This window comes from Cetorhinus maximus, chromosome 7 (genome assembly GCF_964194155.1).
Source record: "Cetorhinus maximus chromosome 7, sCetMax3.hap1.1, whole genome shotgun sequence".
NCBI classification, from domain to species: Eukaryota; Metazoa; Chordata; class Chondrichthyes; order Lamniformes; family Cetorhinidae; genus Cetorhinus; species Cetorhinus maximus.
The window spans coordinates 72,376,324-72,399,737 of record NC_135885.1 but is presented as its reverse complement, the minus strand read 5'-3'; the positions used below and the strand labels follow the sequence as shown (position 1 = coordinate 72,399,737).

The 23,414-nt window shown below is 47.1% G+C and overlaps 1 protein-coding gene across 2 annotated transcripts in view; it reads left to right on the top strand.

The window, feature by feature from the left end:
- Positions 1 to 13,129: 13,129 nt before the first annotated feature.
- LOC144682868 (lysosomal Pro-X carboxypeptidase-like) overlaps positions 13,130 to 23,414 on the top strand; it is a 47,043-nt gene continuing 36,758 nt past the window's right edge. For both annotated transcript variants that reach the window (XM_078545694.1, XM_078545693.1), the window contains exons 1-2: positions 13,130 to 13,352; positions 22,430 to 22,570. In XM_078545694.1, the coding sequence (XP_078401820.1) occupies positions 13,182 to 13,352; positions 22,430 to 22,570 (312 nt within the window). In that variant the 5' untranslated portion in view covers positions 13,130 to 13,181. The remainder of the gene's footprint in view (positions 13,353 to 22,429; positions 22,571 to 23,414) is intronic.

Below are 23,414 nucleotides of genomic sequence, written 5' to 3'. Positions count from 1 at the left end.
CAACACAGGACTACATGAATGCCAAACAGCGGAAGGAGCATGTGATAGACACAGCTAAGCGATCCCACAACCAATGGATCAGACCTAAGTTCTGTCCTGCCACATCCAATTGTGAACATGGCTGGTGGACAGTTCAACAACTCACTCGAGGAGGAGACTCCACAAATATCCCCATCCTCAATGATGGAGGAGCCCAGCACATCAGTGCAAAAGATAAGGCTGATGCATTTGCAAACCATCTTCAGCCAGAAGTGCTGAGTGGGTGATCCATCTCAGTCTCTTGCTGAGGTCTCCAGCATCACATGCTAGTCTTCAGCCAATTCAATTCATGGCATGTGATATCAAGAAATGGCTGAAGGGGCTGGATACTGCAAAGACTTTAGGCCCTGACAACATTCCGGCAATAGTACTGAAGACTTATGCTCCGGATCTAGCTGTGCCCTAGCCAAGCTGTTCCAGTTTAGTTACAACACTGGAGTCTACCTGGCAATGTGGAAAATTGCCCGGGTATGTCCAGCCCACAAAAAACAGGGCAAATACAAACCGGACAATTACTGACCCATCAGTCTGCTTTTGATCATCAGCATAGTGATGAGAGGGGTCTTCGACAATGTTAATCAAGCGGCATTTACTCATCAGTAACTTGCTCACTGATGCTGGGTTCCGCCAAGGCCATTCAGCTCCTGATTTCATAGCCTTGACCCAAACATGGACAAAAGAGCTGAACTCATGAGATGAGAGTGATTGCCCTTGACATCAAGGCAGCATTTGGCCAAGCGTAGCACCATTGAGTCCTCGCAAAACTGGAGTCAATGGGAATCAGTGGGAAAACTCTTTACTGGTTGGAGTCATACCTAGCACAGAGGAAGAAGGTTGTGGTTTTGAGGTCAATCATCTCAGTCCCAGGACATCACTGCAGGAGTTCCTCAGGATAGTGTCCTAGGCTCAGTCATCTTCAGCTGCTTCATCAATGACCTTCCCTCCATCATAAGATTTGAAATGGGGATGTTTGCTGATGATTGTGCAATGTTCAGCACCATTTGTGACTCCTCAGATACTGAAGCAGTCTGTGCCCATATGCAGCAAGACCTGGACAATATGCAGGCTTAGGCTGATGTGTGGCATGAATATTATTTGCCATTTAAGTGCCAGGCAGTGATCATCTCCAACAAGATAGAATCTAACCATCTTCCCTTGAAGATGGTTCACTGGCATTACCATTGCTGAATCCCCCGCTATCAACAGCCTGGGAGTTACCATTGATAGGAACCTGAACTGGACCGGCCATAATAATACAGTGGCTACAAGAGCAGGTCAGAGGCTGGGAATTCTGCAGTAAGTAACTCCTGACTCCCCAAACCTTGCCCACCATCTACAAGGCACAAGTCAGGAGTGTGATGGAATACTCTTCATTTTCCTGGATGAATGCAGCTCCAACAACACTTGAAGCTTGACACTATCCAGAACAAAGCAATCTGTTTGATTGGCACCCTATCCACCACCTTTAACATTCACTTCCTCCACCACTGATGCATAGTGGTAGCAGTGTGTACCATCTACAAGATGCATTGCAGCAACTTAACAAGGCTCCTTCGACAGCACCTTCCAAACCTGTGACCTCTACCACCTAGAAGGACAGCAGATGCACGGGAACACTACCACCTTCAAGTTCCCCTCCAAGTCGCACACCATCCTGACTTGAAACTATATCCCCATTCCTTCGCTTTTGCTGGTCAAAATTTTGGACCTCTCTCCCTAACAGCACTGTGGGTGTGCCTACACCACATGGATTGTAGTGGTTCAAGAGTGCGGTTCACCACCTCTTCTCAAGGGCAATTAAGGTGTGCAATCGCCCACACCCCATGAAAGAATAAAACAAAAATACGGATTCACTTGTTTCCCTTAAATAGACACTGACTTAAAATATGGTTGTTGGGTTTGGAGGTGCATGCTTGTAATGTGTGAATGTGGAGAACAGTGTGTAAAGGCTCCAGTTGTATCCTGTACCAACTGGCTTTCTGGAAGAGAACAGTCAGTGCCAGATCGGTAATGACCACTGCACATTTCTTATGGAGATGAAGTCCCGTCATCGTATTGTGTGACACTACCACCATGCTAAATGAAATGTATTACTAGATCTGTTTGAAATTTAAGACTGGGAAACTATGAGGCTGTGGGCCATCAGCAGCAGAATGTACACAACCTGTAATCTCACTCGAGCTCCGGCATATCCCAACTCTACCATTACGCCCAAGCCAGGGGATCAACCCAGCTTGGGCTGGCAAGTAGCAAGTAAAATTCGCGCCTCACAAGTGCCAGACAATGACCATCTCCAACAAGAGAGAATCTAACCATCACCCCTTACATTCAATGGAATTACCATCGCTGAATCCCCCACTATCAACATCCTGGAGTTACCATTGACCAGAAACTGAACTGGACTAGCCATATAAATATTGTGGCTACAACATCAGTTCAGAGGCTAGGAATCCTGCGACGAGTAACTTACCTCCTGACTCTCCAAAACCTATCCACCATCTACAAGGCACAAGTCAAGAGTGTGATGGAATAATCCCCACTTGCCTGGATGAGTGCAGCTCCAACAACACTCAAGCAGCTTGATGCCGTCCAGGACGAAGCAGCCCATTTGATTGGCACCACATCCACAAACATTCACTCCCTCCACCATCGACGAACAGTGGCAGCAGTGTGTACCATCCACAAGATGCACTGCAGAAACTCTGCAAGGCTCCTGAGGCAGATCCTTATAAACACACGACTGCTACCATCTAGAAGGACAAGGGCAGCAGATACATGGGATTACCACCACCTGAAAGTTCCCCTCCAAACCACTCACCATCCTGACTTGGAAATATATCGCTGTTCCTTCACTGTCACTGAGTCAAAATCCCTAAACAGCATTGTGGGTGTACCTACACCACAGGGACTGCAGCATTTCAAGAAGGCAGCTCACCACCACCTTCTCAAGGACAATTAGGGATGGGCAATAAATGCTAGCTCAGCCAGTGATGCCCACATCCTGTAAATGAATTTAAAAAAAAGATGTGGAGAGATATCTGCTGATCCTGCTGCCTGGGTCCGAGAGGAGACAGAGTGCAAGAGTGTGTGAAGGAGCCTGAAAAAGAGATTAAGTTGCTTTGCTGCTGAATCCCCATGTTGAGAGGGAGAGAGACAACAGCCAGAATTATCAGTATCTGTTTCAGTGGAGGGAGAGGAAGAAAGAGAGGCAAATTCTTTCAGGAAGAGGTGGATGCTTGATGCATTTTTTAATTGAAGACTGTTATTTTTAGGTGAAGGGAGGAAAGAAGATGGTGGCTGGAAGATAGTGAGGAACGTGGGTCTGTTCACCTGAAAATTATCTAGGCTGTGCACACAAATAAGCCTCTCTCTCTCAGTGCCAAGCCCAGGACAACTGGAGCTGCCTGGTGAAGTTTTCTGTCATGCCATCAATAAGGCCTGTGGAGGAGTATCCAGGGTGAACACTCTCCCTACCAGGAAGATCATTAGCAGAGACTTTGATAATCCCCAGAAGATGCAGCCTGTAGCACACATCCACCGAGCCTGACTTTTAAGTGGCAATCCTATCCTAAAATCTTCCTCCTTTCCTTCTCTTGTCTCTTTCCTTAAGAGGCAATTGACTTGACCTTTGGTCTCTCTGATTATTGTTGTTTCTTTGAATTGCACAGATGGAGGAAGCCATTCTGCCATCCCAATTTAAGGGAGGGGTGGTTTGTCTTTTTCTGTGCACATGAAGATTGTTATCAGGCCTGAGACTTGGGAAGGATGTAACTCAAGAAGCTTCAGTGGTGACTCCATCTTTGCTGATGGCGGGGTCTGCAAGGAGCTACGCAGGAGTGGCTGCCTCTGCTGCACCCACTGCTCCTGCAGCCCCATCACCATTCACTTTAATCATCAAAAAATGCAAGGTGAAGAGCTACATGAAACCCAATATGACAGTCAAGGCATGCCTTGAAGCCATGGTTACAGTTGTCAGCCCTTTGGCCATTGTAGCCAACTTGAAAATGTACAGGAAGGCCATGTTCTTTTTTTGAAGATAGAGCATGCGGTGAACCTGCCCCTTGGGGGGTGGGGGCGTTTATTGTGGGTGGGACCCTCTTGAGGCTACCGCACAGTGATTAGTAATTTAAAAACATTCCCCCTCCCTGAGTTCCTTCTCCCTCATCTTGGTCAACTGGGAGAGGGGAGGTTGGGGATAGTGTTGTTTCTGCTTGGCTTCTGGGAGATTAACCTTGCAGTTTTTCTGAAGTTAGTGTGGGAGGAAGACATGGAGAGCATGTTCACTGTTCAGCACCAGGGGGCTGTCTTCTGGACGTTGGACAGTGTATAATTCCTCACCTGTAAGGAGGTGGGGTACATATGAGAAAACTGCTCCCCTCCCAGAGTACCAAAACCTCCCAGGTACATGAGGCTGGGGCTGCTGCCCCTTCCTCTATTTCCACATCTGAACCCTTGGGGGTGCAGTCAGCATCGGCGACCAATGTCAGTGTGGATGGAGGAGGATGTCCTTGGTGGAAGGAAGGCATGGTAAGTGCCTCGAGAAATGAAGCGCCTTGAAGCGACCCTCCTGGATAGTGTGAGCCAGCAGTTAGTAACCCTGTGTGCGTCCCTGTGCCTGCAAGCGATCCATTTGCAATTGCGCGGCTGTACCCGAGCTTGAAACCATGCCCGCTTTGGTGGAACATATATTTTCTAAGGCTGGGCTTAGCTGAGGGAGCGAGGAGAAAGGGTATGGAGCCTGAGGCCTTGACAAACATGGATATCTTCCCTCCACTTCTCTCCAAGAAAAGGAAGAGTCGTTACTCCTCAAAAGCAGGGGAGAGCCCTGAGAAGGATTGTCCATCCATGAAAAAAGTGTTGCGACTTGGGAGGCTGAGGTAGGTGACGAGGCTGAGCCTGCATGAGCACATGGTGATATCACCCAGGATCTGTTTGAGCTTGTGGAGGTTTCAAATAGAAAGGCTCCACATGCTGGGTCACTGGTAGGTGAGTCAGTTGCTGATGGTGACAAGCAGGAGCAGGACGTGGCTTGGTGTAGGATGTCAGGGATGATTTTGAGGAGGTGAGGAGGTAGAAACCCTTGTGCCCCCTACCAAGTCTCCCTTGTGGAACTCTGAGAATTCCTCGCCGATTGCTTGGGTCACTGTGACATAGCCTAGCTGACCCTTGACTGATGGTCGGAGCTGGCGCTGTTTGTCAGTCTGTTGGCTCTGATGTCAAGAATGCAGGCATGAGCAAGGACGTGAGCTGACTTGAGCTGTGCCAGCTCAAGATGGTTCTGACCGAACTGGAGGATCATGAGTGACTCCATTCCCTCCCCAAAGTAATCCATCCGTGGTAGTTGCACCATACTCTTGTCATGAAGACAACCATAGCCAGCCTGAACATAATGGCAACATAGAGACACACCATAGATTTCTCAACTTCTTGCTCCTTAAGGAAGGGTGTATATGGTGCTTCCCACAGGAAGCCCACATTATTCTGGGACACCAAGCTTTGTGGCTCCTGGAGTGGCAAGGAATGGTCTGCATGAGCCACTTTGCCTCCAATTCAGGCAGGTTGGCTATCATGCTGGGCCCCCATTTTCAGCTGGAGATCTTGGGGGGGGGTCAAGAGCTTTTGCCAGGCTGCTTGTATCATCTCACTGCCCAGCTGGGGGATATGCCGCCTCACTTAGTGAATGTGTGCGCTCCCAGGCTGGCATGCAGCAAGCACATTTCTTTGAAGAAGTGTCAGCTCACCTCGGCTGTATTGACGCTGGTGCCTACATGTACTCAGTTGGGTGGGAGGATTTCAACTGCACCCCGGAGGTGAGGGTGTAGACTGGTGAAATTTCCACCCCGTGTCCAGCTTTTTCACTATTTGTGAGGTCTGGAGGAGGAGAGTCTAGAATTGACTGCCTTTCCATTTCTCAGGCGTACACCTCCAGCATTCTGCCGGTTTTGGTGAAGCCGGTGTTGTTCTCAGACCACTGCCTGATGTGGGCAGAGCTGGTGGAGCACCATGCACGAGCCGGGTCCACATACTGGTATTTTAAAACCCTGCTGCAGCACGATGACCAGTTTTGGGACTCGTTCTGTTTGTTCTAGGCTGACTGGAGAAAGAAGTTGGGAGGCATCCCTTTCTTGAGCCAAAGTTGGGATGTGGGTATGGCTTATATCTGAATCATCTGTCAGAAATAAGCGAGGGAATCGACAAGGTGGCTGAAGGCCAGTGGTTGGAGCTAGAGTCCCCTCTCATTCAGGCTGTCAAATACCCAGCCCAAGATGCGTTTGTGAGGTCACAGATCTGGTTCCTCTAAGACCTGGATGGTGGCTCCCCCTTCCTCTACTCACTGGAAGAATGGCATGGGGTGTGTAAACAGCTCTTGGGGTTACGGGCCAGTGATGGATCCTTGGCTTCTGGTCCGGAAGCCATCAGTGCCCAGGACATTACAGTGCTCTGTTCTCTCTGGATCTGACCAGCAAGGATATTTAGAGTTTTGTGGGAGGACCTGCTGAAGGTTGGCCCAGAGGGCGCTGAATAACACGATATTTTACTCAACCTAGCAGAACTGACCAGTGCTCTCGATTGGCTGTGGAGGTGGGCGGTAAGTCCCTAGGGCTGGAAAGGCTGACTGTGGAGTTCCACAGGGTTTTCTGGAATGTCCTGGGGGCAAATATGCGCAACTTCTGGGGAAAGTCTGTTGATTGGGGACATGCCCCTCTCGGAGCGCAGGGCTGATATTGTCCTAGTGCCCAAGAGGGGCAATTTTCACCTGCTTAAGAACTAGTGTCCTGTCTCCCTCCTCAGCACAGATAAATAGATCTTTGCCAGGACCATGTCTGCTTGCCTTGGCACTGTGCTGGCCCACATGGTCCACTCTGACCAGTCCTACATGGTCCTGGACTGAACAGTCAGGTTTGGGACATGTTTCAGCATCCAGATCGACTTCTGTAGGTCACTGTGAGTGTCTCATTAAGGTTAACAGGTCCTTGATGGTGCCCCTTTGCTTTGAATAGGAAGTGTGTCAGGGGTCCCTCATGCCATGCAAGTTACATGTCATTTACGTGGAGTTTTTCCTGTGTCTCTTATGGAGGAGGTTGACAGGCTCTGCGCGGGCCAGGTATGGAGGTTGTTCACTTGGCTTGTACCAATGACGTGCTCTCATGGTCATGGATTCCATAGACCTGCAGAGGATGTGTGAATATCAGAAGCTCTACTTCATGGCATTCCTTGCCAAGATCAGTTGGGAGAAATGTTCTGGTCTCCTGGTAGGTCATGCATGGCTGGACTTCTTGCTGGAGAAGCTTTGTTTTTTTTCCCTGGCACACCATTCACCTCCTCTACCAGGAAGATCACCTTAGCCCTGCTGAGGAAGCCTAGCCAGCAAACGGGCAAGAAGCCAAGGTCACCATTTGCCTAGGGTGCTAAAGAGGCCCACTCTGTGTGTAATCCTACAGTGGTTAAGTGTTGGTCATGAACCAACTGGTGGCTGTTCTGCTGTGATACTGGTTGGTCACTTTGATCTCTCCTCTGGAGTTTGTTGCCAAGATACTGAAGAAGCTCCTAACTACTTCTGGGACAAAAGGACATACTCCGGTCTCTGCAAAGCAGAAGCTCCTGTTTAGGGAGAGTGGTCAGGTGCTGGTGTGCCTTCATGCTAGGTGGTGACTTTCCACCTTCAGACCCTGCCGAGAAAACTAATATGTCAGTCCTCCTCCTAAATGGTGTAGCTTGGTGACATATTTCTTCCGGCTGCATGGCCTCAATTACGACAAGCGACTCCAGTTTATAAACCTGGGATGTTTTCGTGCCTTCTTATGGGAGCTGCCTGTCCTTTACCAGGAAATAATCAGCATCTGGAACATGGTTGCCGCCAGCTGGTGCTCTCTCCTATCAGGAGTGGCAGCTATCATCCAGGAGCTGCTGCTCAGGAATCCATACCTCCATCAGTACAGATTCATGCCGCTGAAGGAGGAAGTGCTAAGGTGACTAGAGTCGGGGATGTACTGCATGGTAGAGGACCAGGTTGGATGTCACTGTAAGAGCTGGCTTGATGCACTTCCTTAGTTGGCATCAACTCATGACTGAAGCCATTGAAAATCTTTTTAAAAAGTGGTGCTCAGCCCTGACTGCATTTGAGGTGTCAAGGTGGCTCAGGCATATGGAGCACGCTCATCCAAGCTGATCCCTATTTGGACAGAACTTTTCATTAGTGCCAAGCCCCGAAACCTCTCTTGGGAGCTTAGGCCCCACAACCTTTAGCTGTCTCGGCAATCCCCTCCATGCCATTCCACTCTGCTTGGAGGGGTTTCCTCTAGGGACTGCTCGTGCATACTGTTCACTTCTTTGCCCCTATCAATCATCTGGACACGCCATGGTATTCCATCCTGGAGGAGGCAGGGATCCCTAGTGGGAGGCTCTCTATGCAGAAGTCCTGATGAACAAACATCAGGGATTTGGTGTGGAGGATGTTGCACTTGGCAGTCCTGCATCAATTATAAAGTCGACTTACAGACTCCCCGGCCACCTGCAATTGTGTCCTGGAACAGTCTGTGTTTCACATCTATGCAAATATGAGTTGCAGATCGGAGAATCTCCTTATGGGACTGCTTTTAGGCCTGGCCAAGATGGCCAACGTCAGATCCAGGCTGTGGGCGGTCGAGGGGTTTGTTCTGTCTGACTGCCTGCCTGTCTCTATTCTGGGGCTACATGTAGCCCTGACTGAGTCAGGACAGCAGGTTTTCTTCCCTAAAGGATGTTAGTGACCTAACTGGTAGTTTCATTGTCACCTGTATTGATACTAGCTTTTTTTTGCAGATTTATTTAATTAGCAGAATTTAAATTCACCAGCTGCCATGGTGGAATTTGAACTCATGTCTCTGAATCAGTAGTCCAGGTCTCTGGATTATCAGTCTAGTAACATTAACAATCTACTACTGGACCCTGTAGTGATTGCCACCTCAGTCAGAAACGGGTTGAGTTCTCTCTTGAAGGAATTTATTGTTTACTGCATATTCACTACTGGACCCTGTAGTGATTTTCAGGGCATTTGACTCATGAAGTGTGTGTCAGATTTCAGAAAGTGTAATCCAAAATCTAATCCTACTGTAGCTGCACTCTCCCATTGCCCTATATCCTCCCTTGCTTCAAATAGTCTCTTTTTAAAACGTTATTGTCTCCTGCTTCGACCCCTCGTTGAACTGATGAAAGGCCATCACCTGAAACATTTAGTTCTGTTTCTCTTTCCATAGATGCTGTCTGACTTACCGAGTATTTCCAACATTTTCTGGTTTATTTGAGATTTCCAGCATCTGCTGTATTTTGCTTTTTGTACATAGAGCAGATTACTGCTTCATGCAGTGAACAATAAATCTCTGTATTCCTTCAAGAGAGAACTTATCCTGTTTCTGACTGAGATGGCGATCACTTCCTATAGGATGTAGGTACCCTGTCATATAAATCAGGGTCAAAGAGATCTGAAATGGTTTCAGTTGTCTGGATGAGAGTGTTTTCCAGGTTGCTTCCCTTAATTGAACTTGGTTTCAATCTGATTGTTCACCTTTCCCAAGAGGTTAAATGGCCTGCATGGGTTAGAGGGTGTCTGCATTACACTGTATTGGGCATCACTTTATGGGACAGACTAAATGGATCAAATCAAATCTAATTCCTTGTTACTAAATCAAAATACTGCAGATGCTGGAAATCTGAAATGGAAACAGAAAATGCTGGAGATACTCCAATCCAGCAGCATCTGTGGAGAAAGAAACAGAGTTAACATTTCAGGTTGATGACCTTTTGTTAAAACAGGAAAAGTTTGGGATGTAACAGGTTTTAAGCAAGTGCAGAGGGAGGGAAAAGGGGAGGGGGAAAGAACAAAAGGAAAAAGTCTATGATAGAATGGAAGGCATGAGAGATTAAATGCAATTTATCATTGTCTCCAATGTGCCGGTTCAGCCTTCAGTCATTTGAGGAAAAGTATATTTGAGGCCCAAGATATCAAAACCAAGACCAAAGTCATGATTTACTGGGCAGCAGTGATCCTGACTCTCCTATATGCTTCGGAGAATTGGATAACATGCAGCAGTCACCTTAAAGCACTGGAGGAATACCACCAGTGGTGTCTTTGCAAGATTTTCCAAATCTTGTGGTAAGAAAGGAGGTGCAAAAGCAGCTCCTTTCCCAAGCCAATATGTCCAACATCAGGGGGCTAATCACCCAAAACCGTCTCTGTTGGGCCAGAGATGTTTTTATGCTTGACACCAAATTCCTGAAACAACTACTCTACTCTGAATTGGGTCATGGCAGGAGACTCCCAGGATGACGGTCCTCAAAGCATACCTGAAGAAATCAAACATCCCTGCCGATTTCATGGGCTTGTGACTGACCAAAATGGAGAAATTTATTTGGAAAGGCACCAAACTTGTCGAGAGGCTTAGTCAGGTGCATAGAGAGGTGCAGTCGACACCTCAGAGCGAACGCACAACTTGCAAACAATTCATCTACCCAACCCTACAATCACCACCTGCCAAGCATGTGGCAGAGTCTGCTGTGGCTCAGTCCATAGCACCCTCGCCTTTGAATCAGAAGGTTGTGGGTTCATGTCCCACTCCTGGAATCCAAGAACTGTGATTGTACTCAAAAGAGTTGCAATCTGTGACTGTTGATAACTCGAAAGAATGTGGCAGAGTCTGTAGATCACGCATTGGACTGATCAGCAATCTCAGAAACCATCAAACTGGAACTGGAAGCAAATCATCCTCGATCCTGAGCCTAAGAAGGAGCAGTGAACCTTGGTGTAACATATGTTAATAACAGTACAGTTGAGGCAAACTCTGCTTCTGAGGGATTAAATGCACATGATAGTGTGCCAATGCCTATATTAGTTTTCAGATGGGGCATCTAAAATATATTCCTGGAAACAATGTTTCGAGATTCCAGATTTTTTTTAAACACTCCAGTGGTACTGGATGAAACCTGAACCTAGAAGATACTTATGGCAGATCCGAATTTATAACACGCTTTATACAAATTTAGAGTTACTTTTGCATAAGAGAGGTTCTAACTCTCCAATTTTGTTTTGAATGCTTTATGCTTCAACATAGATGCTACTTATTGCTGACTCCTTTGGTTTATTTTTAAAATTTTTGTATTGAAAGGAAACAGCTAAGAGAGATGCCACTGAGGTATCTGTGACGATACAAGAACTAATGGATGTGATAAGACCATTCAACTTCACCCCTGGCTTGATTCTTTAGGCATCTCAATATATAGACTTTCCCCTCCACTTGCCACCTTCAAGCATGTGAACCCTTGGTAGAGGTGAAAATGCAGGTCACTAGGGGCGAAAATCTGGAAAATACATAAAACAAGAAAGAGCTTGTATTTACATGGCACTTTTCATACAGGATGCCCCAAAGCACTTCATAGCTAATGAAATGCTTCTTAATTGTATTCAATGTTGAGATGTAGGCAAACACAGAAACAATTTATGCACAACATAGTTCTGCAAACAGGGACATGACCAGATATTCTGTTTCTTTTTAAGTGATATTGGCCGGGGCACCAGGGAGACTTCCCAGTTTCTCTTCAAATAGAACCTTGGAATCTTTTATGTCAGTGCTGCACAATAGAAATGACCTGCAGTCTTTCCGTTAATTAATCTCTTCTTCCTGATTCATCTCCTTTCTGTTGCATTGTTTTTCCTGCCAGTTACACACATACAAATCCTCCACATTTTGTTTACTGTCCATCTGCTTCCTGTCAGTTACCAACTTGCACCTCTGCCTCCATTACGTTGCAATTTTACTCCTCTGTCAGCTGTACTTCGCTTTCTCCTGCTAGTTACATTTCTCATCTATCTGACAGTTGAACACTCCTGATGTTTACACTATGCTTCCTTCTTCTTTGATGATTCTCTTGTCTACTGTCAATTACCCTTCATTCTGAATTACATTCTTCTTTCAAGCAGCTACACTCCCCGCTCCAGTCCCCCCACCCCATCAGTCAGACTCTGTTTCCCTCCCTTCAGTCAGACTCTGTCCCCCCCCGCCCCACATCAGTCGGACATTGCCCGCCCATCAGTCGGACGCTGCCCGCCCATCAGTCGGACCCTGTCCCTCCTCCATCAGTCAGACCCTGTCCCTTCTCCGTCAGTCGGACCCTGTGTGTCCCCGTCCCTTCTCCGTCAGTCGGACCCTGTGTGTCCCCGTCCCTTCTCCGTCAGTCGGACCCTGTGTGTCCCCGTCCCTTCTCCGTCAGTCGGACCCTGTGTGTCCCCGTCCCTTCTCCGTCAGTCGGACCCTGTGTGTCCCCGTCCCTTCTCCGTCAGTCGGACCCTGTGTGTCCCCGTCCCTTCTCCGTCAGTCGGACCCTGTGTGTCCCCGTCCCTTCTCCGTCAGTCGGACCCTGTGTGTCCCCGTCCCTTCTCCGTCAGTCGGACCCTGTGTGTCCCCGTCCCTTCTCCGTCAGTCGGACCCTGTGTGTCCCCGTCCCTTCTCCGTCAGTCGGACCCTGTGTGTCCCCGTCCCTTCTCCGTCAGTCGGACCCTGTGTGTCCCCGTCCCTTCTCCGTCAGTCGGACCCTGTGTGTCCCCCCCAATCCCAATCACCCATCCCTCGGACCCTGTGTGTCCCCCCCCAATCCCAATCACCCATCCCTCGGACCCTGTGTGTCCCCCCCAATCCCAATCCCACCCACCCATCCCTCGGACCCTGTGTGTGTGTCCCCCGTCCCCATATCCCTCGGACCCTGTGTGTGTGTCCCCCGTCCCCATATCCCTCGGACCCTGTGTGTGTGTCCCCCGTCCCCATATCCCTCGGACCCTGTGTGTGTGTCCCCCGTCCCCATATCCCTCGGACCCTGTGTGTGTGTCCCCCGTCCCCATATCCCTCGGACCCTGTGTGTCCACCCTCCCCCTATCCCTCTCCCCCGCCCCCATATCCCTCTGCTCCCCGCCCCCATCAGTCAATCAGGCCCCGCCCCTGTTCCTTGGGCTCTTTCCCGTTTCAGTCAGGCTGCACCCCTTTCTCAAGTTGCACCCCTGGCTCAAGCTCCTCCCGCTGTCTGTTAGGCCCGCCTCCTTCTCAAGCCCCTCCCCTATCGGTTGGTCAGGCCGCGCCCCTTTCATTTTCCCTCACTTTTTCACATTGCTGTTGACGATGGCGATGGAGCTGCCGGTTGCGGTGGTCACCATAGCGACTGCGGCCTTGGCTTTGGCAACCTGCAACTCGGCGTTTGACGCCCGCTCTCGGCCCGGAGCTCTGTCCGGCCAGTGGGCCTCTGGACACACGGAACAATTTGATTATGAGACTCGGTATTTCCAGCAGAAGGTGAGTGGGGTGTTTAAACCTAGTGTCCCTGAATTATCATAACTGAGCTAATGAATGTGCAGATTGCCAGCGCCGCCTGGGTAAGTTTAACTGGAAATCTCAGCACCGAGTTTGTTTCAGAGAAACATTTCAGCAGAGCCGGACCGCAAACATCCTCATTACTGAAGAGTTGCACAACCTCCTGGTTTCACATAACAAGTTCCAACTGCGGACTCGAGTTTTAGCACAGAAATTAAGCGTGTTTGTGCCCCGGACTCTGGAAGCTGCCTTCCCATTTCATTGATCTCAAATTAATAATTGTTTCCTTTCGCCTGTGACCGAATCTAATTCTCTTTCTTTTTGTAAAATATGCTCCTCCAGTTTATATTTATACTGAGTAGCAACCCATTTCGTATGTACATATTAATTCGGAGCACGAGTAGGCGATTCGGCACCTCGAGCCTGCTCTGCTGCTTATTAAGATCCTGGCTGATCTGAATGTAACCTCAACCCCACATTAAACAGTGACCCGTTATTTCATTGTTTAAAATGTAAAAGTGTGAATTTGCTTCAATTAGGTTGTTTATAAAGGCTGCATGCAATAATCAACAAATTGTAATTTACTATAACTTCAGCTATTGTGAAAACTGAACTTCAAAAAGCCGGTATTAGTGTTAAAACGTTTATCAGATCATACACTTCCTGTAGTCACAAGGAAACAGATCACGGCAATGATGACGATTTATTCTTCCTCTTCTCCTAAGAGGCTTCTGTTTCTTCCTTCTTTAAAGTATCCAAATTTAGATTTGTGACTTTGGGAAAGATCAACCTGATTCTCTTTGCCCTGTGGCATTTTATGCTATCGACCCAGTGTGCCAGGTTGTTATTTAAGCCTATTAATGAATAGACAGGGAAACAGAGAGGCGTTTCTGCAACCGTAGATGTGACTCCAGGATGGTATGTTGCCTCACTGGTGCCAGGGTCAAGGATATCACTGAGCAGCTGCAGGACATACTTCTGGGATAGTGCGAACAGCCAGTGGTCGTGGTCCGTATTGGTACCAATGACTTAGGTAGGAAGGGGGATGTGGTCCTGCAGACAGAATGTAGGGAGCTAGGTAGAAAATTAGCAAGCAGGACCTTAAAAGCAGTAATCTCTGGATTAATCCCAGTGCCATGTGCAAGTGAGTACAAAAATAGGAGGATAGGCAGATGAATGTGTGGCTGGAAAGATGGCAAAGGAGGGAGGGCTTTAGATTCCCGGGACACTGGGACTGGCTCTAGGGGAAGATGGCACCTGTACAAGCCTAAACCTATAAATATAAAAAGTCGTGGCAGCATATTAGACTTTGAATGACATTGCAATAGTAGGGTATGGGTTTGATCCTGTAAATTCTCCATCTAGTGAGTTCCAGATTTAAGATGTAATCCCAGAATGTGACTTCATTTTCCAATTTATGGTTTTAGAATTTTTAAAAATCATCATGCCTCTGCAGTATTTACTCATCAGTATTCCAGAGCTATCATACTTTAATGACTCCAGTGTTTTACTTAAGCTCTGGCTCCTGTTTAATAGAGAATTTCTTATGTGATGCCCTGAAAGAGTCTGTGGGGAAGACGTGGTGAGTTACAGACTAACAACATCATTGGTGTCTTTTCATCTACAGAAGATGATGGTTGTGCAGCAAATCAAATCCATTGGGATGGGCTAATTTCAACTAGTGCACTTTTGCCGATGGTTGCAGAGACTAATCCGTGAGAGGCAGTTGGTTGCCAGATGTCCTTGTGGGTTGCTTTCGGTGTTGGTGCCTGTTGCCAAGCTGCTGTAGCCACTGATTGTCATGGTGGCACATACCGGCCCACAGGTGATGTCACCATTTCCCTCTGTTGGTGGCTAGTTTCTCCCAGATGTGATAATCAATGTTTGGAACCTTCATGCTGTGCTTGCAGGCTTCTTTGAGGTGGAACTTTGGGCGTCTTACTGGTCTACTGGCTCCAGCTACATTGTCTGCCATACAGAAATTCCTTGGGTATATGTCTGTCTTCGATCCTGCGAACACGCCTGAGCCAGCAAAGTCACCTCTGCTTATGAGTGTCGATATATGTGAGAGAATTGCCATATTCATGATTTTGTCCTTCCATGACATGACCAGAATGCACTGCAATCAGTGAAGATGGAAATTGTTAGGCTTACTTTTGCAATAGCTGTAAATCATCCATGTTACACATACATATAATGAGGCGCTGAGAATACAGTCCTCATAAACTTGCATCTTGGTCCCAGGAGTCAGCTTGATGTAATTCCATGCACGTTTGTGAGTTGGCCAAAGGTTGTTGTTTCTTTCCCTATGAGCTGAATTTTTTGTCCGGCAGGTGGGTGCACGCCTGACCTGAACGGGAGTAAAATAGCATGTGATGATGTCATCGCGCACTCTTGTAACCTTTCGGTCAGCAGGTGCCGGAGCGGTGCCCGCCATTAATTAATAGACCACTTAAGGCCCTTAACAATGTAGTTGCCTGAAATTTTCCATTACCGTGTGAATTTCTGCTCGTCGGGCAGGTAGCCAGCTGACAATTCCTTAAACCTCATCCAAGGGAAAGATAAAAAATGTCAGCAGCATTGCCAGTGTGAGTATCTCCCCAGCCGCCACAGCCTCATCAGATGCCACGGTCACTGGTGGAGGGGCGGAGGAGCTGCTGCCGTCATCCGGAGTGCCCTGAGAGGAGCCTGCAGAGACAACAGGCAGCTCGTGCACCAACGTGAGTTCACTTTGGACCTCCCTGTACACCATTGATGGACGGGCACCTAGCTGGGATACCAGGTGCCTCATCCATCTCCCACACTGACCTGAGGTCATTGCCTGTGTGAGGGTTTGCACATCCGAGCACAACCCCAGGAACCCCTGATTCTGTCCTTGGAGCTGCGCCTCCATTAGAGTCACCACTCTCAATGGAGGAGGCAACGCGCTTCCCCATGACGGTCAGCGCAGTGGTCATGCTCCGCATGGACTCCTGCATCACGGAGACCATGGCATGCACCCTCTCATGGATCTCTGCCAGATGCACCCGCACATCTCGCTGTACATCCAGCATCTGCCGCCTAATGGACGACTCCAGAGGCTCATCATCAACCTTCGACTGAGCATCGCCTTGGGCACACTCTCTGCCTTCGCCTGAACCTCAAGCGAGTGTGAAGTGCCCTCACCACTTTGCACCGAGATACTAGCCATCAACCTAATGGCCACCGAGGTGCTGGTATCTGCACTGGTGCCTCCTTCAGAGAGCAGGTGTGATGCAGGTGACAGTGACACCCGGTGGTCCTCTGGTGTCAGGAGTGGACCTTCGAGGTCTGCAGAGCGAACGCCTGCTTGCAAACCTAAAAAGGAGAACAAAGGCATGTTGTTAGTTCAAGTCATCACACTGTCACTGTGCATGCCAGGCACTCTGGTGAGACAATGGAGATCTGCATCATGGTGCTGTCATCTTCCAATGATCAATGGGGACGCCAGGTTCGAGGCTCACATCAGTGAGGAGACTGCACTAAAATGGTTGCACAATCCGAAAGTCTAACCTCTGTACTGCGCTCTTACCTTCGTCTGGCACCCCTGCCTCTCTGTGACAGGATGCATGGGGAGTGTGCCGCCTCTCCAGCTCCAGGGTATCTTCCTTGAACAGGGAGAGTGGCAGAAGGCTGGGTGGGCCTCTGCCTGTACATGCTTGGCTATGGCTTGTCTTCTCCTGAAAGGACAGAGGAGCATTGATTAGTCCACTCTACCTGCAGTGCCATTGCAGCCTGGCAAACCCCACCTGAGGAACACCTTGCAGGGCACATCTGAGTGTGGACCTGGAGCTGCAAGGCACTCGTCCAAGCAGCCAGGGCTCACCCCCTTTGGCCAGCTCCAGTGTGATTGACAGTTGGCACATAGACTCTAGCACCGCTAAGATCTACGGGGTGATGGCCACACCTTAACACCACTGCATACTGATCCATGCCAATACAGTACTCGCTCTCCCTGAGCCAGCAGGTAGTTGAAGCACTCCTGGCACTGCACCCACGTGCGCCACATCATGGCTGCTCACCCGGGCTGCCACCTCCTCCCATACCCTCTTGGTGAGGTGTGATGGCCTCCTCCTCCTAACTCTGGGGACAAGAGTGCCCCTCCTGGCAGCCATCTCCTCCAGGAGGACAGCAGGGCACTCATCCAAAAGGTTGGGGGCTGAATGCCCACCCCGACCTTCCCTCCTGCCTATCCTTTGCTGCTGCACTGGAGTGCATCGTCAGATGGCAGCCAGATGTCCTTTCCTGGCAGCCTTTCTGGGCCTTCTTTATACTGGCTGCTGGATCGTCATTGGACCCGGCGGCAAACAGGCCTCCTGCCCATGCTCAGCCCTTCCTGGCCAGTGACAAGTTGCATTTGATGCTGGGCGGGGCTTAATTGACCTGCCAACGTGAAATCATGGTCAGGGCCTGATTGTGGATGGCGGTCAGTTTCGCTGCCACGTCTGCATGCCATGTGTTGGGCATGAGGGCAATATCCAGCCCCATGTGTGCTTTGAGTTCTGCATCGAGAGAGACTGTCTGTCATCGTGGACCCGAGGTAGCAGAATTTACTAATCACTTACAACAGGGTGTTACTTCGAGTGATCGAGTGCAGAGACAACCTGTCCCATAATTATAGTTTTCTTGACGCTTACAGGGAGGGCGAACAAGTTACAGCATGGGAGAGACAATCCATGAGTCTTGTAGCTGAGTTTCTGTGTGTGCTACTAGTGTGGCATTATCATCATAAATACTAACAAATCAAGCTAATGTTTTCCATTTAAAAGGCTGATTCGAGAGGCAACTGAATGTATTTCTTTGTAGATTATGTGGGCTGGGATAAATAAGCAAAAGATAGAGACTTGTGCACCTCAGGAGTCTTCTCACACTCCTACAAATCTTAAGGCAGGTGTCTATAGCAGTGTCCAATCCGCCTTGATAGTTTACTTTCTGTAGCCTCATCAATAAACCAGTGTATTATACCCTTCATTTGCTGGATACAAGCAGATGGCAGTGGGTGATGGTGTGGCTTTCCAGAATGCCCTTCTAATTTAAGTCTTACTCTGACCAGCCACATCATATGGTGCAAAGCAGTCACCAGACTGTTGCCCAATACCAAAATGGTGAAGTGGTTCTTCACTCCAGGGCAACCTAAGGCAGCATGAAACTGGCCAGGACAGGGCCAAGCTCCTGGGCCGAGGGAAAGAAGTTGAAGCTTTCAATCCCAGGTCTTGACTGGAAAGTAAACTTGGCTAGATTTGTTAAGGCTTATGCGAGATGACCTGATTTAAAAACTGAAGTTAATTTCAGTGAAATTACTGTTAGTTTGCTGTGTAGGTTCTACAGTCAGGCAATGGGTGGCATGCAGTATAAAAGTAGATTTGTGCTTCAACTTGAGTCTTTTGGTTCCCATTTCAAAAGAGCAGCCTCCTTGCACTTGTAAGGATCCTCCCACAGTATCGTCACACATTTGTCTTTGTGTTGATCTGAAGACACAAAGTTCCATCTACAGAGGAACAGGACTTTCGAAAGGCACATTTTGAATGTCTATCAAAAATCCTGAGATTTTAGAGTCCTCTTGCGAGATCGCGATTGGGGTTTAATTTTACCTTGAAATTGTGAATCTCCTGATAAAGTTGTGAGATGTGGCATGTCTAATATAGGTGTGAACTGAAGAACCTAAAGCTGGTAGTGACTTTTTAAATTAGTGTTCCGTGTCTTAGCAGTCATCACTAGGTTGAAATTATATAACTTGTAGGACAATGAGTGCCCTCATACTTTATTCAATGGATGCAGATGGGTTATGCAAACTGTTGGAGTTTGGTTACAATAGCTTAAGTTTTGCTTTTGAGTTGATGCAGAGTTACTTTGGATGCATATCATCTAGAAACAGAACGTATAACTTAAGTGGGACAAGTGGTTTGACTTCGGAATTTGGAGTTACTTTTGAAAACATTGTGGACTCGTCGGCCTGCTGGCGTCGGGCGTGCTTGGCTGCGTTTCCCGCTATCGGACGTCGGGAACCTCATTCTAATACATCTGCATATCATTATAAGGTTAGCACGTTGGACTCATCCCGCCCCCCTGCTGGATTGTTCGCCCACAAATCACGCCGACATGTTTCACAACTGCACATAAGTGACGCGCACCTGACGAGCTGCACTTCGCTTGGGACTTTGAGCTTTGTTTGCCTATCTTGCTTCGGGCAGCACTCACAGTCATCAGTGCCAGGCTTTGCAGACAGCAGCACAGCACTTTTTTAGTGGGGCTCACAGGCAGGACTCTACCTACCAGACCAGCCATAAGGCGGGGGTGGCTTTGCATGGCTGTAGGGCTAGGGCTTGCTTGGGGAAATAGGAGAAGTGGCCTCAGGCAATGGAAGAGGCTGCACTGATGAAGTGGGGTATCCCAGGGTTTGTTCGGGGACACAAATTGATCTGTGCAAGTGGCCTCAAGATGGTGAGGGCTGAGGAGACAGTCTCCAGAGCAGATGAGGCCAGATGGAAATGTGAGGGTGTGTGTGAAAGAGTGAGTGGTGATGCCCCTTGAGCTGGCAGTGAGTGAGGTGCCAGTGAATATGTGATGGGCTTGAGTGTGTGAATTTAGAGTGATGGGATGGTTGCCATACCCTGTCTGCACGGATGAGATCATTTATCCTGTATCTGCATTGGATGGCCAACCTCTTCTTTGCAGCATTGACACTGATCACCGCTGCCATCACCTGCCAAGCTGGAGTGGTAATGTTGCTGCCCCTCTGGCAGCCAGAGTGGGGGTAGAGGACATCACGGTGGGCCTCCACGGTGTCCAAAAGGCACTCGAAAGACGTGTCACTAAACCTGGGGGCTGCAGTCGTCTTGCCTTCCAGGGCCATGTCTTATTTGCAGCAGTCCTGTATTGGAATCACTGAGAGGTATACGCATCGATGCATTTTAAATGTGGCACCCGGTGTGATGAAGCTGAGAGGTGACGGCATGGTGGGCAAATCAGAGTCCATCCACCATGGAAAGGGCGTGTTTCCTGGGAATGCATAATTAATACAGTGGGTTTGGGATGATACAGCGTGAGAAGCTACCATTGTGGCCTGTGGGTAAAACGTTGCTTTACCTGCCCACTACAGCACTTGGTGCAAATCTGGGATGATTCCACCTATTGTTTATTTGAAAGCTGGAGGCTTTAAAATTAGTGTGTGTGGGGACAGTTTTGTTAACGCTTTTCTAGCCAGCCCATCCTTCCGAGAGGTTTGCCTGCGGAATGGTCTCAAACTTCTGGCCAAACACCCTGCATGCTCAAGGCACTCTTTCTTATTCTCTTGCTACACAGCATTGCTATGGAGAACTGTTTAACCCAATCATTTTCTTCTTTATGACTTTAACTGCCCGATTGGAAGACATATGGCACACCAATCTGGCTTCCCAGGCTGGTGTCTCGAGATCCCTAAAGTCATTTGTTTTTCTTACTCTTCGACCCTTATCAGTATGTTGACATTTCCATGCTAGCGACTGCCCAAAGCAATTATAACACAGTGGCCCTGATACCCAGGTATCTTGTCCAGGATACATGGCACTATTGTTTTCTCCTACCTCTATTTAGGTCTCTGAAATTCTACCAAGATGTTATCTTTTGGTTTTCATGCACCCACACTCTGCCTGAATTTCTGCTGAAGTTTGCCTTTTTTTTCCATTGGGGTCTATAAAACAGACCACGGTGTCTCACCATGCCGCCTCTCAACCCCTTCAACCAAGGCACATCACAAACAAGGTTACAAATATACTTCAATGTAATATATTATCAATACTAGTGAAAAAAATCATCTGATTTATGATCAGACGTGGTGTCTAAGTTTTATCTTGTTAATTAGCAAGAAAATCTGATGTATGGATTTCATGGGATTCCACAAGAAGTACCAAGTTGTGAATGTGATACCAAGCAATTAAATCCCTCAATTCTTTTCTAAGCCACCATCCATAAATCAGAAAGTACTACAACACAAACAACCAATCAAATCAGTAAGAGTTTCACTTTGTTAATGGGCATTTTCCTTTACTCTGGTGATGTATGGAAGTAGAAATGGCATTTACAACATAAAACACACACGCGCATTGATTAAGCAATTCTGAAAAAAACTCACTACAATATCGTTATAAAATTGAGCATTTAATGTTTGCAAGGTTTTCAGAAAGTTTCCCCAAAAGACCTGTGTTTTTGTCTCGACCCTTAGCTTGACATGGTAATTTCGCTTGGGGATTTCCAGCTGCTGTGCACCAATTCTGTGTGAGTGCCAACAACCTGATTTTAAAGCAAAGGAAATTTGAGTGAGTTGTATGTATAATGGGCAGTCATTTTGGTGCACAATGGATGATTAAGTTAAAGTTACGCCTGACTGGGAGGAGAATGCAATGTGGGAGTTCTTGTTTGGTGAGAATATAACACACATGATAATACCCTGAATAACTGTGGTAGCTTGTCATGTAATCACGCAGTTATACTATTGTGGAGAACTTTGGGGATGTATGTATGTTTACACTGCATCATGAGAGTTCACAGGATAATAATTATGATAGCAAAGAGGCCATTTGGCCCACAAAGCTATGCTGATACCAGTTCTTCAACTGGAACAACTTAATCTTTATCTCTGCATCTTTTTATACTTATTTTAATGACTTTGCCTTACTTACCTCAACAGTCACTTATAGTAAAGCGTTTCATGTTCTAATAATTATGAGAAAAATTTTGATAAATTCTCCCCTTCATTCTTCTGGTGATAATCTTGAGTTTGTGTTATAACATATGTGGCATATGCGTTTTTTTTAAACTTTGTGATAGTCTTTTGATATATTCCTTTCATAGATTTGCTGTATTATAATGCTGTTGCATTTAGGCTACAAAAGGATCAAATAAACCATCAAACTGCACTCCAGGTTTAAAATACCATGGGGAATCTATTAGTCCAAACAAATATTTAATGCCATTTATATACTGGATTAGTGTCAGAAAAATATAAAAAATATAGCTAGCTAAATTATAGCATTAACTAAATATGAAGATTATATTTTTCACAGGTTGATCACTTTGGTTTTGCTGAAGATGTTACATTCAAGCAAAGGTACTTGATAGCAGACAGATATTGGAATCACAATGGCGGCCCCATTCTTTTCTATACAGGGAATGAGGGAGACATCGTATGGTTCTGTAACAATACGGTAAGACCAATTTACTTTGTAAGTTTTCTTTCTTTTTCTCTTTTGTCTCTGTCCTAAAATCATTGACTTTTGTTGCCATAGCTGTGTGTGTTGTTTCCCTTCCACCTCCACCCAAGCCCCCCCCACCAAAACACACCCCAATATGGCCATTCTTCAGTTATGAGCTTAGAAAGTGCTAACCGTAGAGCTGGAGCCTTGGCTGAGTTCAATTTTGTCCTCACCAGAAAATCATTTGTGTACTTCCCAGGAGAGATAGTGGATAGCAATCAGGAAACATAGCTACTTATTGTCACCCAGGTAATTTTATCTTACTATAGATTTGATACTCTTGTATAATTAAGTTGGGGTAATTAAAATGCTAAAGTGTTGCAGTGTTGGCAGTGCTGAGTTTATTATTTAATTTTTCCAACCTAAAATAACTACATAATTTTATACATTGTTTGCTTATTTAATGAGCTAGAAGGGGTGATATATTGGCAGCCAGCTGTACTGATAGCATGGATACAGTGAATATGGGAAATTGGATGGGTTTTTTGATAGACATGCACATTGATTTTCTGATATTCACTGAGCTCAGATGATGCAGTTTTTAACTGATCCAGACCCGGGGAAGTTGACCCTATAAATGCTTTCGTGTATACAATGATACTGTGAATTGATTTTACCACTTTCTAAGTCTGCTAAAGAATTTCCATGTCATAGAATGTTAATTATGTGAAAAAAAAACAGCATACCGGGAAGATACGGCAGCTTCCAATTGATTTTAATATACTATACAGAGTTACTAATTTACTATCGAGCTGTGTTTTAAAAAGAATACTCCATTTTATACAGTTGAATCTGC